The 17,962-nt window shown below is 36.8% G+C and overlaps 1 protein-coding gene across 4 annotated transcripts; it reads right to left on the bottom strand.

Moving 5' to 3' along the window:
- Window positions 1-2: 2 nt before the first annotated feature.
- Window positions 3-17,911, bottom strand: BORA (BORA aurora kinase A activator). Of its 4 annotated transcripts, none has more exons than XM_050331586.1 (12): window positions 17,726-17,910; window positions 16,670-16,840; window positions 15,690-15,796; window positions 12,999-13,044; window positions 11,619-11,700; window positions 10,374-10,439; window positions 9,566-9,622; window positions 7,856-8,073; window positions 6,507-6,660; window positions 4,894-5,495; window positions 4,372-4,503; window positions 3-2,885 (listed from the first exon to the last, which is right to left on the bottom strand). In XM_050331586.1, exons 2-12 carry the CDS (start codon window positions 16,823-16,825, stop codon window positions 2,700-2,702), a joined length of 1,806 nt encoding a protein of 601 aa, XP_050187543.1. In that variant the 5' UTR covers window positions 16,826-16,840; window positions 17,726-17,910; the 3' UTR covers window positions 3-2,699. The 4 variants fall into 4 exon arrangements, with proteins under 4 accessions (XP_050187543.1, XP_050187546.1, XP_050187547.1 ...); XM_050331589.1 differs by lacking the exon at window positions 17,726-17,910 and adding an exon at window positions 17,296-17,679; XM_050331590.1 differs by lacking the exon at window positions 9,566-9,622 and having other exon boundaries at window positions 17,726-17,911.
- Window positions 17,912-17,962: the final 51 nt, after the last annotated feature.

Below are 17,962 nucleotides of genomic sequence, written 5' to 3'. Positions count from 1 at the left end.
CATTAAAACGAAATTATTTTAATGTAAACAATGACGATTTTGTGCAATGTATGCCAACCAATGCATAAAGAACAACTACAGAAACAGAATGATCAAGTTATTTCCATGGTAATTTGTACAGTAGGTTTCTTCTTCAAATCTGTTGTATAAAACACAATAAAAAAATATCCATGTTTTCATAAAATAAATATTTCCCATCTAACTGAAGACTACAAAACAGGACAGAAAATACAGGCAATTTACCTGGGGGGATCCTTAATTACTTCTCCCATTCACACATTTCTGGTGTTACTTTTCCCTAACCTTTAAGAACATACTAATACAGGGTGAAATTAAGTATTTGATGTTAGATGTTTTTACTTGTGAATACTTCAAAAGCCTTCAATCATTGAACATATTATTAAAAAGTCAAAAAAATTAATTAAAAAGTATAACCCATTCCTAATTACACATATAATGCAGAACAGAGACAATTTGGACCACCCTGCTTCTTAAATTCATAAATTAACATTGCTATTTTTAGTAATCACAGTTGCAAAAATAAATCCTGTGTACAAGTCCAGAAATCTGAAATTCCTCCTTTCAATTGATTATCATTAAAGAAAACCATCATGAGAAACAGAAAAGGCATAAGGTCATACATAACTTAGAAATCTTAAAGAAGTTGTGTCCTGCTTTTGAGTTTTTTTAGCTTTACAAGCTAAAGCTAGGAACATTTTGAAAGCCCTATTGTATAAGATTCATATTCCAGAAGTCTGAGTTCATTTCCTACTTTTAAAAAAATTCATCCCCTAAAAGTTACTAAGTCAGTGTATTTCCAGCTTTTAGTAGGGCACTGTTTGAAGATCATGAAATACAGAAGATGCTAGATGGATGGGATTCTAGATTCAATTACTGTCAATCCAATATGCATTACAGAAATAGTGATTAAAGTGCTACAGAAGTAAATATAATGCACATCATGGTTGCTGGTTAGAAAACAAAATTTTTAAATATTTATTTTTGCAATGTGAGAAGTAAAACCAAGTGCTGTGCATAGGAGCTTCCCTTTTCCTTAAGTATATTTTTCAGAAAGCCTTCACTGATGAATAATTAATGAAAATATTTCAAGACCTGTTCTGTTCAAACAACACACAGAAGTCTCAGGTCTAACACATTGATTTTAATGTAAGGCAATTCTGCTAACATTAAGAGTTTTAAAAAATGCTGTATTTTGCCTTTAAATTTAGGTCTGACCAATGGTTTCAGGCTTAGTGTGCCAATAGCTACTCATCAGCCACCACCCATCACTTTGGTACAAGCTTTTCTGTGAGTTGTGGAACAGAACAGAAAGCAGCCATCCAGCACCCTGGGACTGAACATCCTTGCTATGAAAGAGAGAAAGACTACTTCACTTGGAATACATATTAGAATGGACTTATCATTTTCATTAACCCAACAAAGTTTACTTCAGAGCTCTACATAAACACAGCTCAGAAATCTCAGTATTTCCCTTATCTCTGCTTCCCCTCTTAGTCACTAGGACTAGAAGATTACCATATGGATTTTTTTCCCCTATTCACATTTATAAATTCCAGAAGGTTCTTTCAAACAAACCCAATCAAATTTAACCAAATCTGATTTGATTAGACAAAGGGAGTTCTGGGCTTCTAGACCCTCCTCAATTCATTACTTTAATCATCAGTGATTTTCCTGAAAGCATCAAGGGTTTGTTTATATTAATAATTTCTGAAATAAGTGGCATGCAGAAGTTAATTACATTTTTAAGGGTTTATATAAGTATTTTGGTCATTTCTGTAAGCAACATAATAATACTGAGAATTAAACATAAGAGAGAAGTGTAATGGTTTACTTTAATAGAAGAAAGGCTGCATCATTCTCTTAGTGATGTACTGAGACCAATTAATCTTAGAGCACCTTCTTAGGTTCCTTCCAAAGTGTACTGGAGCATAAATTTGGACACAAGTGTTTTTAGGAAACGCTGGTGGAGTCAGGTGATCAACTCCAAGGTTAGTACTAATACAATTACTAAAGCAGCAACACTACAATTTAATTTTAAATAACCAGTAATACATTTTACTCAAGTACATGGTAAAACTAACGGACAGATAGGCAGCTTTCTGTCAAGCCAAGCTAAAAGCTGTTCAGAGAACTGCTAAATAGCTGCTTTTGAGATAAAACTTATTTTGTATTACTAAAAGAACTAAACTTTGGGGTTGCTCTCATCACACCCCCAGCAGTTCCTTCCCATCCAGTGACTCTCTCTTGATTTCCTTTTTCTCTCCACCACAAAAAAAAATGTCCCTCATGCCTTTAGGAGGGACAAATCTTAAAATGTAGCTGGTTTTGCAGTTGTTTCCTATGCAAATTATCCTAGGTTTGCTCATCTATCCAAAACATCCATCTGGAAGCTGAAGCTATGTCCAAACTTTCAAGACAAGATTCCTCATGGAATCTACCCTAATCACAGAAGGAAAGCATTGTTTCTCTAGACACTTTAATTTTCAAAAACAATCACTTAATACCAATAAATTTGTCCAGAAGACCTGAAAAATCCCACATTATTTAAAAACTCCCTTAATACATACCAGACAATTTATTACATTTGCATTAACAAAGCAAAATAGTAGGTATAAACCAGGTAACTGAGATCATATGTATAAAAATTTATTAGACAACACAAATTCTCCATCAGAAAACTACATACCAGTTTTGTGAAATCCCTGAACTTGACTTTCATTTTTATGTTTCCAAGCAGAAATGTTGCAAGTTGCATTTTTTCCAAATATTGTACTATGTGTTTTTGCTTTTTGGAAACAGGATTGCGACTCCGGAGATTTCGCTCTCAGCAACTGATTGTCCTTATGGCTTAAAACAGAACACTCCTAGATGAGTAAGGAAAAGTTAATTTTAAAACTATTTTCACAGAAATTCTCCAAAAGAAGTAACGTCTAAACCTACTATCTGCATATTTCAAGTACAGTAAGTACCTTAAGTACCACCTCTCCCCTTCTGAAATGAGAAAGAAATGAAAGAATGTTTTCTCTGCATAGATCTTTGAGACTGAGCCAGACTCGATTCTTTCAGCCAGTCAGTGTGTGCTTTTTTATTTCCATTCTCTAGAGGTTCTCTCTCTCTTGTGAGAGTTGAATGAAATACTTAATGCCTTCATACTTAAATACTAATCTAAAATGCAAAACTGGACTTAGTCGGGATCTAGCAATTGAAAGACTAACAGTGGGAAAAGACAGCTGCATAACAATGGTGAGTCCCTCTAGGTCAGGTTTGATACTATACGATTGATTCTGGGAACTACATTCACACATCTAATCCATTTCCAGCAGGGTGAGTGGGGCAAGACTGGGGCAATATCCATCAGAGTAGATGGATATTTCTAGATGTTAAAGATAAAATAGCCAGCTCCTTTTAATTTTGTAAGGGCACATTTATCCTAGTCTTAAATGAGCAGAGTTCAGAATTTGATGTCAGTGGTCTGTAAGACACCATCAGTCTGTACTTCACCTTGGCAGAGAAGTGGCTATTTAGCATGTCATACAGAAATGAAGTCAGGGCTGAATGGGCCTACTTGAGGATTTTTTATAATTTGAAACTATTAGTCAGTATTGTCTCCTCTTCAAGGACTGTAAACAACACCAAGTCGCAGACCATAAACTACTAAGTTTGTAAGGCCATAAAACCATAATTATTAAGTGAGAGGAGATGATCTTTGCTCTCTTCAAGGAAAATAGCCTTGTTTCCAATTCTCTGCAAGAAGTAGAACTCCTTCCTATCAGTCACAAGATTAAGGGTTTAGGAGTCTTGCTAGATATGTATTGTCTTTTGTAATTTTTTTTTCCAGATAGGTCATCAAAGCACTTGTAATCAAAAGACTGTACCCAAGCAGAAAGTTCCCCACCAAGTCAGCATGCTAGGTATGGTCTAAGAAACTTAATGAGTTTATGAAAATCAACAGTTGACAATTTTCCCCCAAAAATGTCCTTCTCCACAGGCAGATGTTCAAAAATGTAGCAATAAAAAAAAGCAGCAAGAAAAACAGAAACAAAAATAAGAGACAGACTCCAATAAATCAGAAGCCATGAGCAGCCTCACAACTACCATTAGCACATATACCTTGGTTTCCTTTGAAACAACCTGCCTTTGTCATAAACCACATTAATTTTATTGCCAACTTGAGATAATTTGTCCTGCATTTATTCCCCATTTTCAACATACTTGAAATGATGCTACATTAACATCTTTTATTATCACCTCACTGTCTCTCCCCCTCAGGCTCCCTGGAACCAAACAAAATGGGGAATGGATGCTTTGGATGGGAAGCCTCTCACTTTTCTATCACAATTTAACTCCTACCTTTGTTCTAAGCAGCTGAGATTTATTCTGAAAAACAAGAGTATTCACATCATTTTCTCTGCAGCTGTTTTCAGCCCCCACAGTATCCATAATGCTGTTTCCACAAGTCTGTGTATTGTAACCACTGTCCACCTGAAATCAAGAAGCAGGGCTTGAAAAATGTACTGTAATTCTAATCCCTCAGATACCTGATATGATTATCATTTGATTAACAGAACTTAATCCAACAAACCAACTACAATCAGTTAACAACAAAAGCAAATCGTAAGCAGATTTGTCAGAATTAGCTTGGATTAAGTTAAATGTATTGCTGTACAGAGCAACACAAACATAATTTGCAATTGCTATGCTCACTCCACTGGGAGCAAAGAGGGGATGGGAGGGAAGCGATAAAAGTCATGATACCACCAGCATGCCACATCCAATACAAGAAAATAACAATTACTTCCAGAATAGTGTATGTATTCAAAGTTATTATGTCCAGCTCGGTTTTATAGAGAAGCAAAAAAAATTTCTTTTTACCTGAATACTACTGTTGTCACAAGGAATTGCGCTGCTTTCGGCAAGAGGCGACATGCACATCCGAGAGCTTTCAATACTGAAAGTAATGCCTGTCATAAAGCTGGTCATTGCTGTATTGCTATTGCCAATTGTTTCTTTTATCCAAGTGTTTTCCTCTGACACTTCAGCTGCATCAGCCATGTCTACAGTATTATTTTCTTTTAAGCCTTCTATATCCTGAAATGATGACAGCCTTTGATGACAAGCTTCTGAGTGATCTGGTGCAATAGACACAGTTGCTACCACAAGACGTGTACCATGTGCAAAAGTATCACTGTCTTCCTGACATAAGTTTATTCCATTATCCATTTCTGGGAACCGAGCTTCTGCTGGAGAGGCATTTTCCTTGTCTTCCTCATCCTCATCGTGATTCTCAACTGCAATTGGTATCCTAATGAGAGAAGTCTGATACTGGGCAGTTCCTCTGCAAGCTCCAAGCCTCATAGGAGAGCAGTTTTTAATTGGAGAACAACCATCTATGTAAGGACTTCTTGTACTTGGCGGTGTCATTCTATTTGAGGAAGAAGGAATATCTGGAGAACGAAATGTAAATTTTCTTTGGTCTGTAAAAAAAAAACCAAAACAACAAAACAAACGGACAGTTTAATTCCACATGATATCTGATAGAAAAAATTCATCATCCTCAAATGCCTGCAGGCCACTGAACAATTATAGCCAACTACACAGTATTTCACTGACCCCCGTCTCCCAAACAAATCAAACAACCAACCCCAAATAACAAACAAACCAGCAGAACATTTTAATTGTCATGGTAAAGGCAAGTTTCTTATCCATTTTTACCACCAAATTTGTTTTCTGTGACATGGTTTGTTGCATTGGATACCTTGTATTTTCAAATGTCAATACTACAGAGTTTTCAAAGGAAGGCTGGTTCTGTGGGATTTTCCCAAACAAATGTCAAAACATATATACTATAGGTATTTGATTTTTGGCAGTAATAAAGTGTAACAAGATCAAACAAGTGAGAAAACACATATGCAATCTGCACATATAATGGTGTTAAATACCAGAAAGCTCATCACAGCAAAATCATACATAAACATGGTGTTAAAGCCTTTCCAGGTTATGGACACGGCATAAAATACTGACATTTTCTAGAGCAACAAGGACACAAAATGTTTGTGACTTCTTCACCCATCAGTTTCATTTCAAATCATCTTCATGATTGCATGACTTGCAAACTCAACATTCTTTGTCCATTGACATTAAAATGCTTCAGGTTGGGCCAAATCAGAATTGTGGCCTGACTTAGTTCAGACATGTGGCTTTAAACTCCCTCCAACACTAGATTAACCCTCCTAACTTTTTTTATTCCTATAAGGTCTCAATGCCTTCTTCTAAAATATTTTCCCTACTTGATTTTTTGCAAGCATATACATTACATTGTCTCATACATTTCACTGCTAAACAGTAAATGTGTCACATAGGAGGAAACTGTTGGCTCCAAACACAAATAGGTTCCCCTAAGAACTCAGCAGTTTTTATAATAAAAAATTGTTGTAATAAAAATATATGACTCAAGAAAGAATAACACATATACAATTAAACCATACCTGAGAGAGGTGTTTTTCTTATGTGGAAAGCAATTGGTGAAAAAGTAGGAGAACCACTAGGTGCAGGAGACCCTTCTGAGAATGTGGGACTGGTTATACTTCCCAGACTATAAGCTCTTGTTCCTCCCTGAATAGGACTTGAAGAAAACTGACCCTTAAGAAAAAAAAAAAAAAATCTAAACCACACAGCATATTTTTATAACGTTAACTTGGGTTAATATATATATATATAAAGTGTTCTAATTTAAAAGTTTAATATGGGAGCACTGAGAAGGACTAATCCTTAACAGTGACAATCTCTACCATCAATTTAGATTAAATATTTCAGTGCAGCTCTTTACCTGGACTTTATGCCTCCACATAGGAGAAATGCGCAATAGACTCAAACTGTCACATCATACCAACTAGGCCTATTATATCCATTAGATTTAAGAACTCTGAGAAACTTAAATAGAGAATTAATGTTATCTATGTATCAAGTCAAGTATCTGATCTAAATTTCTTACTCATAACAATGCTGATAGAAGTCAGCCACTATTTATATTTTAATGTAAATCATATTTTCTGAATTACTTACTTCAGCAGCAGGCAAAACATGAAAGTATTTCTCCTTAAGAAAAGAGAATTATACTGCAAGAATGTGACCACTATTATGTTACTGGAATTCTTTACTAGGTTAACACAGTAACCTTTTTTTTAACTCCTAGGGTAGTTTTTTTTTTCCATGCGCTTCAGCCACCAAACAGATGAAACCATATCACCTAAACCAGTTCTGCTGTGCTATGTCCACCTGGGAAAAAGCTTTACTTTGTTTAATTTAGAGAACAGACATTATGTTCTGTGTTCTAATAAATGTCTATTCATCTGAAAACTCTGGTCAATGGGAAAAAAAAAAAAAAAAGCACATTTAGCACTGCATTCAAAGATCCACAAGTAATGTCTTCCATTATAAATGAGTTTATGAGCTGTAGGGGAAATAATTATATCACAAGTTCATATCAACTGGTATTTTAGAGAGCAATTCGTGAATTTAAACAGGACTTTTTCTGTATACCTATTTTTTGAAAAAGATAGCGTTTCAACATGCTTTCAGGAAGTGTTTTCCATGTTTTAATTTCTACTTCCATTTCATAACATAACATTCGAACATAACTCGTTCTATACAAGAGAATAGGAGCACAACAAAATAATATGATAAAATAAAAAGTCAGTAACATATTCTTTCAATGCTTTTAGTTCACATTGTTTTTTCCAGATTTGGAAAAAAACCCCGAAATCACCATCCTCAAGTCTAGCACCTACTCCCTCTTAAAGTACATCCCATGCAGCCCACAAAACAAGCCACTTACTGAACTAGATGTGTCCAGAGGGCTTCTGCACCGGACTGGAGATAATTCTATTGAACAAAGCACTCCAAGTGGCTGACTACCGCATGGACTATGCAAAGAAGGGGACAAACATGCAGATACATTTCCATTTTCTTCTAAAAACAGCTTTCTTCTGAGTGATGAAGAGCTCAGATTTTCCTGAGACTGGTCTGCCAATTCTTCAGTTCTAAAATATTCACCTAGAAATTGCGGGAAAAAGTTTTTTCCAATAAGAGTGCAGAAAAAAAAATCTTCCACTAGAGAGATATATAACTAAATTAAAACATTAAGTCCAATTTACCAATGCAGCAAGTAATTAATCTAATTAGGCACCACTACAAAGAGTCCACTCAGTTCACAAAGGTTCCACTTCTGCCTATCATTGCTTAATACTAAGGTCTGAATTTAAAAAAATATAAATGTATATATATAGGCTAGCATCTACTTACTGGTCTTTTCCCAATTCTTCACATCTGAGTTGCAAAAGTGATTATTTTACTACCCAAGCAAAACTAAACTCTTTTTCAGGTCTCCCAGGTGTTTAAATGGTCTTTGTGACAGATCCAGAGGCAACTGGGTACTCCTTGTAGAAGAAATTTTTAATGAACTCACAAATTATGTGTTGATGGAAGCATTTGTTAAGACAAAAAACAAAGGCAATAGATATGGTACTGTTTTTCTGTTTTAATTTAGATTAATTTCAATACTGGGATAGATGCACACAGCTGAAACCCTCCGAGCTGGCTGTACCCTGTTCCCACATGAGCAGTAAAAGCAGGCCTTTCCAGCCTGAGAAGCTTGAGAAGGTGGCAGCAATTGCTTGATGTAGCATTTATAATCAGACAGTTAATTTGGACTGCTGCCTCCTCACTCAGCAGTCATGGCTTGTTTGCCAACACACAGCCTCTAGTCACCACCTTGGCTTCAGTTCAATTAAAGGCAGGGTTATAGCCCAGCTTTACTCAAGGCAAGGTTGGGCTATGAGCCTCAAGGCCAGTCATCTGTAAGTCAAACAGCTCTGCTAAGTTAAGTAACTGCTCTGTTTGGGGGAGGCAGTTATCTTCTGCTTACTACCTTTTATGCATTTGTTAACTGTTAATCAATTTTATAGAATCACCGAATATCTGAGTTGGAAGGGACCCACAAGGATCATCGAGTTCAACTCCTGGCCCTGCACAGGACCATCCCCAGGAGTCACACCATGTGCCTGAAAGTATCATCCAAACACTTCTTGAACTCTATTGGGCTTGGTGCTGTGACCATTTCTGAGGAGCCTGTTCCAGTACCCAACCATCCTCTGGGTGAAGAACCTTTTTCTAATATCCAACTTAAACCTCCCCTGACAAAACTTCAGGCCATTCCCCCAGGTCCTGTCACTCAACCTCAGAGAGGAGATCAGTGCCTGCCCTTCCGCTTCCCTTCATGAGGAAGCTGTAGACTGCAAGGAGGTGTCCCCCTCAGTCTCCTCAGGCTGAACAATTTCCAGTTGTCCTCCATATCCCTCCTTTTCTATCTTTATGTCCACACTTAAACCATATCATTTAACTCACGTGTCCTGTGCAACATGCACTAACTGTCTGTTTAGGACACATACTTAAAACTCATTCATTCATTTGGTTCTCAGTATTTCATAAGACAAAAACACCCAGCAAACATTTAGACATTCATATATACAGATATTGCATGACATACCTAGTATTTTCTCTAAATTAATATCCACTGGCAAAGACAGTACTGTCTGACAAGCAGCTGCAATGAATAAACCCAACAAAATTAGCTTAGTGACCTTTTACTAAAACTGTAGAGACAAACATTCAAATCGCACTGCAATTGAGCTATTTAAATTACAGATGCAATAAGGAAAAGTGTTAATTAAAGCTGTGATTTTGAGTTGACAACACTATATGCAGCACATTAGGCCTGGCGATAAAAAACCCAAGAGTTGTAAGAATGCCTCTCTAGGGGCTTTTATGTTAACTGAGGAAAGAGGTCTCTGAAGAAAGGAAGGATTCAAAAGGAAATGGGAAAAAAGTTATCAAAATACCCTGGAGAAAAACACTACCTATTTATCTAAAATGATACAGTTTAAAATATGTATTAAGATTTCTATTTATTTGGCATAGAAAATAATCAAGATTCTCTAACCCTTAACAATCCAACACATTAAAGGTTTCTTGAAACTGTAATTTACCCATAAACTTGAGGTTTACATTCACTTCTTAATTCAGAAAAAGTGCATATATCGAGTTGGAATAAATGCACTCCACAGTCTTACAGAGGACTTCATTTTTTTTACTTAATAAAAAATACCAGAGAGTATAACAGAATTAAATACTATGAGAAATGGATATTAAAATTAGTAGTACCATTTAGGTCAGGAAAAACTATTTCTAAAGGAATATTAACCAACAAATAATTGCCCTTTTAAATTAAATAGCCATTTAAAATGGGTTATTTTGCTTCAGAAAGCCTGTAATTTCAGACATTGCCTTGTACTCACCATTGCTCTTCCCAGGCTGCAAGCTTAGCTGTCTTCCAATCGGAGAAATGTTATTTAGGTCGATAGCTGTAAAACATAGAAGAACTTAAATTTAGGCATGCATTGCATATATAGAGTTAGAATATTTAATACAACTAAACTTTTGCATTGAAGTTTGGAAGAGATTAGGAAGGAGTAATGAAAAAAGGTTACCATTATAGCTGATGAAGAGAATTTCAGCACCCTTCTATTCAAACAAAGCATAGTGAAATACCATCAGCACTGCTCAGACCTTTGTCTCCTGCACCCTCCTCTATATTAGAGAGATTTAAAACAAACTAGTTTATACTTAGCTAAACAGGCTGTGTTCAAGTAGAACACATTTCCATAAAATCACTCAGTCTGGACTTGAGGTGAAGAAATATTTTGGGATTTTTATACAGCTAAAGAACACATTAAACCATTTTCCTTTACCATTCACTTTTCCAGATCTCAGATTATGGCTCATGTTCTCTGCTCAAAAAATGATGACCTTACAACTGACAACTAAAAATACACTATCCACAAGCTGCATCTCCACAATAAAAAACTTTTAAGTTTAGCCTTCTCCAAATCTTGAAAAATCACCACTTATTTAAGAATTTCCTACCAAACAATACTTTGCAGCTGACATTTGTCCAGCTTCTAGTCCATTTACTATGTATTCTGATGGTTATATATAAACTTCAGCAACAATGGCATTAAGAATAAAATCTAACATGGGCATAAACATAATGAAGTTAGGAAACCCATGAGCAGTGACCATGAGCTAGCAGGACACTAAGATGACAATAGGAATTTATGCAGCAAGGGTAAAAAAAGTATGGAACTCCATTTCCCATATGCTTATATGGTGAGGAAAGCAGTCAGAATAAGGAGGACATGCAAATATCAGAAATAAAAAGCAAAGTAGAAGACTTGGCTATCACCAGTATCAACCGTGCAATTCTGCGGGCAAATTAAATTGGTTGCAAAGAGATTTATTAAAGTAGAAAGGTTTAAGAACAAAACCCAAAAATAATAAAAAGAAAAATTATTAAAAAAGACTCTTGATTAACAAATAATTCTTAAACAAAGAAGGCACTTGGAGAGAACAGTTGAAAATCTATCAGTTGTGCCATATTTTATCACCAGTTCTTAAAATTTAAATTAAGATTGAAATAAATTATGCTTCATAATTTCTCCAAAAGCTACACTATTTTGGATGGACACACAAAAGCAACTTACATTTAGTTGAATTAAACTGAGAAACTTGTTTGCCTTCATGTTCAATCCAAGGAGAAGGAACTATGAGTCTTTTTGTGAAAAACTAGAGCAGAATAAAAGCAAGCATGTCAGCACTTTTAAAAAATTGGCAATTCTCAACTTAAATTTAGATCAGTACCCTGAACAAGAAAAATTGCAGAACATATTTCATTATTTCAGGCCCAGAGAGATTAAGGAAAAAATAAGTTGAAGACCACCATATTCTTTATGACACATAGCACCTCAGATCTTTCAGACTGAAAACTTAAGAGAAGTTTCATTTAACAATAATTACGCATTTTAAAATTTGAATTGTCACTGCCCCACTTACTGCACAGTAGTTAAAAGTAATTCTTTTAAAGTTTTCAGTTTGTTAAGTTGTATTTTGACAATTGAGCTATTTCACAGAAGTGATAAAGAGACACCATTTCAGTCTTTGTCTTTGAACCAGAAACTGTATCTATCATCACAGTTGCACTATGGAACACCCTGATGCTGAGGAGATGAACACTATTACTTCAAAAAATACATGGCAAACCCTGTTTCCACAATAAATGCAAGACTCAAAGTAAATGAAAATAACTCAGCTTGAAACACAACTATTAAAGGCGTACTTTTTATCAGAGACATGGTTTCAAGCTGTTCAGCTACAGAATCCATTAGGTTATACCTCACAAAGAAGAAATACCCTTTTTAATGCAGCTGTAGAACAACAGAACATCTGAGCTGCAGGTCAACTACACAGCACCTTGATGGAATCATAAAATATATTTTTGTTTGCAGAGACAGAAACTGACAAACTTGCCGACTAGAGCCTTATTTTACCTTTTTTAAATTGAAATTACATTTAAGATTTCTACAGTGAACATTTGAAACACTTTTCCTTCTCTGCTATACAAATGGATAGTAAAAACTAAAATGAAAAATGGATGGAAATATATACAAGCTACCACAATAAAGTAGTACATCTAACTAAGCAGACTTTGGAAGGAACAAAAGAAATCACAAAAATTCTGCAATATTTTAAAAAATGCAATAAACCACTAACAGCTACTGTAAACCCCCAAATGCTTAATTGTTATTTTTAACCTGAAGCTGAACTATTTTTAAGTTAGGTTACAGCTACATTACCACTAGCCAACCTACACGAAAGAAAAAAAATCTGTTGTTTTGACCTACAGGTTTGTGAAAAAAGATGGGAAGAAAAAGAACATGTGGATTCCAACTACAATGGATGAGGATGCAAAATTACTTTATTACTGAAACATAACAGGCTTTTGAGGTTTGAAATCCTATAATAGACCTGGATCATTTTTGTAGACGAAAAACAAATCAATATTTGATAGCACAAAATTTTATTACCTCCTCAATAGCTTTTTGCCTTCTGTCTTCTGTCTCCTTATCAATTCTAAGTAACAAATGAAAAACAACTCAATTATCAAAATCATCATGTAGGAAAAAATGTAAAGTCCAACCATGTAATAATTTATAGATGCTCAAGAGGAACTTTATAAATGCAATTGCACTATACCCTAAATTGTAAGATGTTTTTACTGTTATGTGCAATAATTTTATACTATAAATTTAGAAATACAAATGCAATTCACAGCTCCATTCATTTGAAAATGATCTGTACCATTTGTAAGTACAGATTTGCAAGTCACCTATTTACTCCTTGTATCAGCAAGTCTGGACAAAAACTCAGTCACAACTGATCTTCCAAAATAATGTCATATGAACAGATTTTACTATTAGTTACCATGAGATTAATCTTACACTGTAAAACCAGCCAGAATAAAAAAACAGGATACAAGGAATTGAAGGGCAGCTGAAGACACTCCTGGAATTTGCAAACTCAGTTCCTGACACAGCCCACTTTCCCAGCACAGAGTTCTCTCTGCCAAATAGAGAGTCTGCCATATTTTTTTCCATTTAGAATACAATGTCATATTTCAGTTTCTGACAATGAACATATTCTCTTATGCAGCTTTTAACCTAGCTTTTAAAAGATATTGTAGTTACTTTAGCCATGATGTGTGAGACTCTGTATTTCCTCTAAGGGTCACCTTCAAGTCTCACTCAGTTACTACCATGAAATTTATTGTAAAATTTTTTGAAGCTTACAAATGTTCATCATTGTCTTAGCTGAATCACACAATGGTTTCATGTACAGTTAGTATACTTGAGTTAACCTTCAATAATTTTAGAAATCAGTCAGACAACACAACATTATTAGCTAACAAACACACACACAGATGTGCCTGATAGATAAATTCTCTTTCACAGCTCTTTCTTTCATGCTTATCACACTTTCAACATATCTACAATGCTTGGACATGCCATCTTTAAGTATGTCCACCTAGATGATGCTAAAGGGACAGTTCTATGAAGACACCTGCACAAAATTCAGTTACTGTACCAAAAAAAAGTAAGCATACAATCATTGTATATTTATGCACAGTGGATCACAACTAATAAGCAGAGGAACTGGGAAAACAGCTCCCATTAAAAGTGCTGGTTAGTGTAAAAGAGGACCTTTTTTTCTTTAGTACATAACTCCAGGAAAATAACAAAGTGAAAATGTCATATATGTTTAACAAGAATAAAACCAAGACTGTCTTGTATGCAACTTCAAGCAACATAGCACTTGCGGCTGTGACACACAGTATAGAAGATGCAGACATTTAACAAATAATAGCATAGCATCCAATTTAGAAACATTCAATATCTATCAGCAGAAATAAAAAAGGAAGAGGAAAGTTTGTGGACAAGGCTGTGTCAATGTGTCTGCTCAATTATTGGCAGACTATTTTTCACTAACAAAATCTGCCAGAAAAGCATTCTCCTAAACACCTTACAAGCAGTTTAATAAACTCACAGCACACAGATGATGCCCAGTTTATGGAAACAGTAATACTACACAAAATCAAGTCTATATATGATACACACTCAGACTTTTCCAAGTGCTTATAAGCTTTTACACTGTGCTGCTCCTCAGACTGTTTTACTACATTACAGAGATTTAACAGTTTGAAATAGTTATACATGGAATTACCTATGCTTGTGGGTGTTTGCAATTAATTCAGAAAACTACTTGTTAACAAGCATTATAAACTCTTTCAACAGGAGTACATAGCTCGTGTAACATTATGTGTGGGCTTCAAAAACTCAATTCTTTTATCACAAACTTTTAACATCAAGAGCTGTATTTATGACACTTTTGTTTCCATAAAACTGTGTTCATGAAATCTAAATTAAGTTTCCATGCAAAATCCTACACACACTTGTATACAGATATGCATTTAACCATGTACAGTTTGCAGCCATCAGAAATAACCTCCATCTGTACTACACTGAAACATGCAAGCAAGGACAAAGCAAATCTACATATAGTCAGACCAGCCTCTTTCTAGTCACAGGAGACAATTTAAAAAGAAAAAATCACAATGGGCATGAAACAGTGGGACAGACTAAAGGGACCCACTGAGACAACACATTTATATCTATGGGCCATGTCACTAATCATCATTGGAATTGTCACCTAAACCATCTAGATTAAAGCTTGTTTGTGGGTGTCCAAATAGGCTTCCCGAAACAGTGCAATTAACTCCCTAAAAAACATAAGGCTTAAGGCTGTATAACATATAAGAAGAATTAGAGTTTGAAACCTACTGGTTGCTAGAGGAAGGCCAGGAAACAAATGGCTATTAAGGAAAAAAAATATTGACATTAAGACATGGTGATTCACAGATACAGCTGAGGACACTTATATTCCTTCTACAGTTCTTCCTCTCTAAAAAAGAGAGATGTAGGTTCAATCAGACACTAAGAACAGTAAGTCTATTTCACCATATTTTTTAGGAGGAGGGTGTTGGAACAGGTTGCTTGCAGAGTAGTTAGATGCTCCCTAATCTGAGTGACCTGATCTAGACAGGATGGAAATTGGTTTATTATCCTATTACTGGGATGCTTCATGCCATGTTAATAAAGCGAAAGAACAGTGTTCCAGTATTAATGCTAAATTAACTGCATAAAAACAGATTGCAAAGTTACCTAGCATGGCTCAAATACATTGCTTGGCGTCGAACATCTTCTGAGTCAATTTCCACAGGATTTATTAGAGCAAGCTGATCAATAGACCACCTAAATTTTCCTGGTGTCTGAAAAAAAGAAACAGGCATCTTAATGCTTGTTATTCTAAAAGGATAAAAATAAAACTACAGGACAAATCTCAGTGGAACAACACAATCACTGCTTCCATATAGTTTCTGACAATCAAAAGAGTTTCTATTTAAATGATCTACTTTTCAAAAAAATTATTAAGTCAGTCAGGCTTCTTACCCTGGTAATGGTGTTACAGTGATTTACATGATAATATTAAATGAAGTTATAACTAATATTTACAAACTGAGGTGTCAGTTTCTTCTCAATTTCTGAGGACAGATCTAATAAAGATATGTAACTTCAGATGAAATTTAGTCGTGTCTACATTGCCACAATCCAAACTGTGGTTCCATAAACACCCAGTCTCTGTACCTAAACCATGTTATCCAATAAAAGAGCAGTCTTCCTACAATTAACAAGTATCAATTTGAAAAACTATCTACCAAGTAAGTCTTTTTAGTTTCATTAGCATAGTACCTTCTCTACGGCTTACCAGAGAATAATTTCAACTGCAAACCAAAATGTAATTTGCAACTAAAAGTTATATATACACAAAATCATTAACTTGAATACACAAACAGCTCATAGCAGAAATGCAACTAAGTTTTATTATTTAGGAACTGGGGCTTTTTTAGTACTCAATCACTTAATATCTAAGGACTAGATAAATTTAGAAAGGTAGGAAAACTAAGCAACAACATTAGTATTAAAAGCAGCATATTTCTGTAAATAGAAGAAATTCCAAATGCTACCAAAATTCTTTACCTTAGTATATATGTTAAAGTACACTAAATAAAATACCCTTTTAAACGCATTTGAAAATATAACGCTCCATATATGTAGTTACACAACTAAAGATTAGAACTTACTGATGAGGAATTTGTTGACTTAAAGACCGAAGGACTGGACACAATCTGCTCCTGAAGAGTGTAATAATCACTGGGACTTTCAAAAGGATTCAGGACTGCAACTCGTCCTGGAGTTTCTGGTGCTATCTGCATTTTAGCTTCTTCTGTATCACCCATAACACTAAGCTATACCTGAAAAAGACAGAGAGACAGGAAAAATTAAGGGAAATAATGAAATCATAGTTTTGACATTTTAGGGTTATGCTGAAGACTTTAGGAAGAGATGATCAATCGTTTTAAGGCGCCAGAAGCGTTTAAAGGACTAACAAAAACGAAGTGAGCTTTGGCTTGGACCTACTGCCATAAAGCCGATAAACGAGGCTGGCATAAACAATTAAAAATAAACAGAACCTTAAAAAAGCGAGACAAGAACGGGCATGAAAAAGGGAATTGAGAAAAGACCAAACAACGAAATACCAAAAGAACAAGCAACCAAAAAAAAACCCCAAAAAACAAACAAACAAAAAAACAACAACAACAACAAAACCACAAAACCAAACCAAACCAAACCAAACCACTAACAACCACCAGAAGAAACGGAACGGTCAGGAAGCCAAACGCGTTCCTGGGGGGGGCAGCTCACGCACCAAGCGCTGGCACTCAGGGCTTCGGGAATATGGAGAGGTTCCAGGACGCGGGCAGCACGGTCTGCCCCCCCGCCCCGCGGTGCCCGCACGCCGAGCTGCGACCACGGAGGGGGACGGAGTGGCGAGAGGGGGCTGCAGGCGGCCAGCCCGCCCTCCTCCCCCCACACCGGAGCAGCCCGGCAGCCCCTGCCCGCGGGGGAGGGAAGGAGGAGGCGCGGCGCTGCCCGTGGGCTGGGGCAGCAGTAACGCCCCGAGCAGGTCCCGCTTGGCCCGGGCGCTAAAACCGACTCCCTCCCCGCCCCAACTGGCCTGCCCCGGCCCTAGAGTGCTGCGGCACCGCTCCCTCCCGCCGCAGGGCACCTCCGAGCCCCCGCGGCGGCGAACAGGACGGGAGCCCCGCGTGAGAAGCCCCCTCTTCGCCCCTTCTCACTCTTCTCCCCGGGACGGTGCCACCGCGCCGAGCCGCTCTCCGAGTCCCCGGGCGCCGAGGGGGTGTTGCTGCCGCGGGTGCCGAGGTGCGGGGCACAGCCCCCCGCCGCCGTTACCGGGCTGCTATCAGCACCGCCGGGCTGCCAGCACCGCCGCGCCGCCCGCTCATGGGGCCCCACTCGCCGCTCCCGCCCCCGCCGCGCCGGGCGGCCCTTTAAACAGCCCCGCCCCCTCCGCC

The sequence above is a fragment of the Myiozetetes cayanensis genome, unplaced genomic scaffold (genome assembly GCF_022539395.1).
Source record: "Myiozetetes cayanensis isolate MyiCay16 unplaced genomic scaffold, myiCay2020 scf5-8, whole genome shotgun sequence".
NCBI classification, from domain to species: domain Eukaryota; kingdom Metazoa; phylum Chordata; class Aves; order Passeriformes; family Tyrannidae; genus Myiozetetes; species Myiozetetes cayanensis.
Note: the sequence above shows the minus strand (reverse complement) of the source record. Positions and strands in the feature narration are given on the sequence as shown.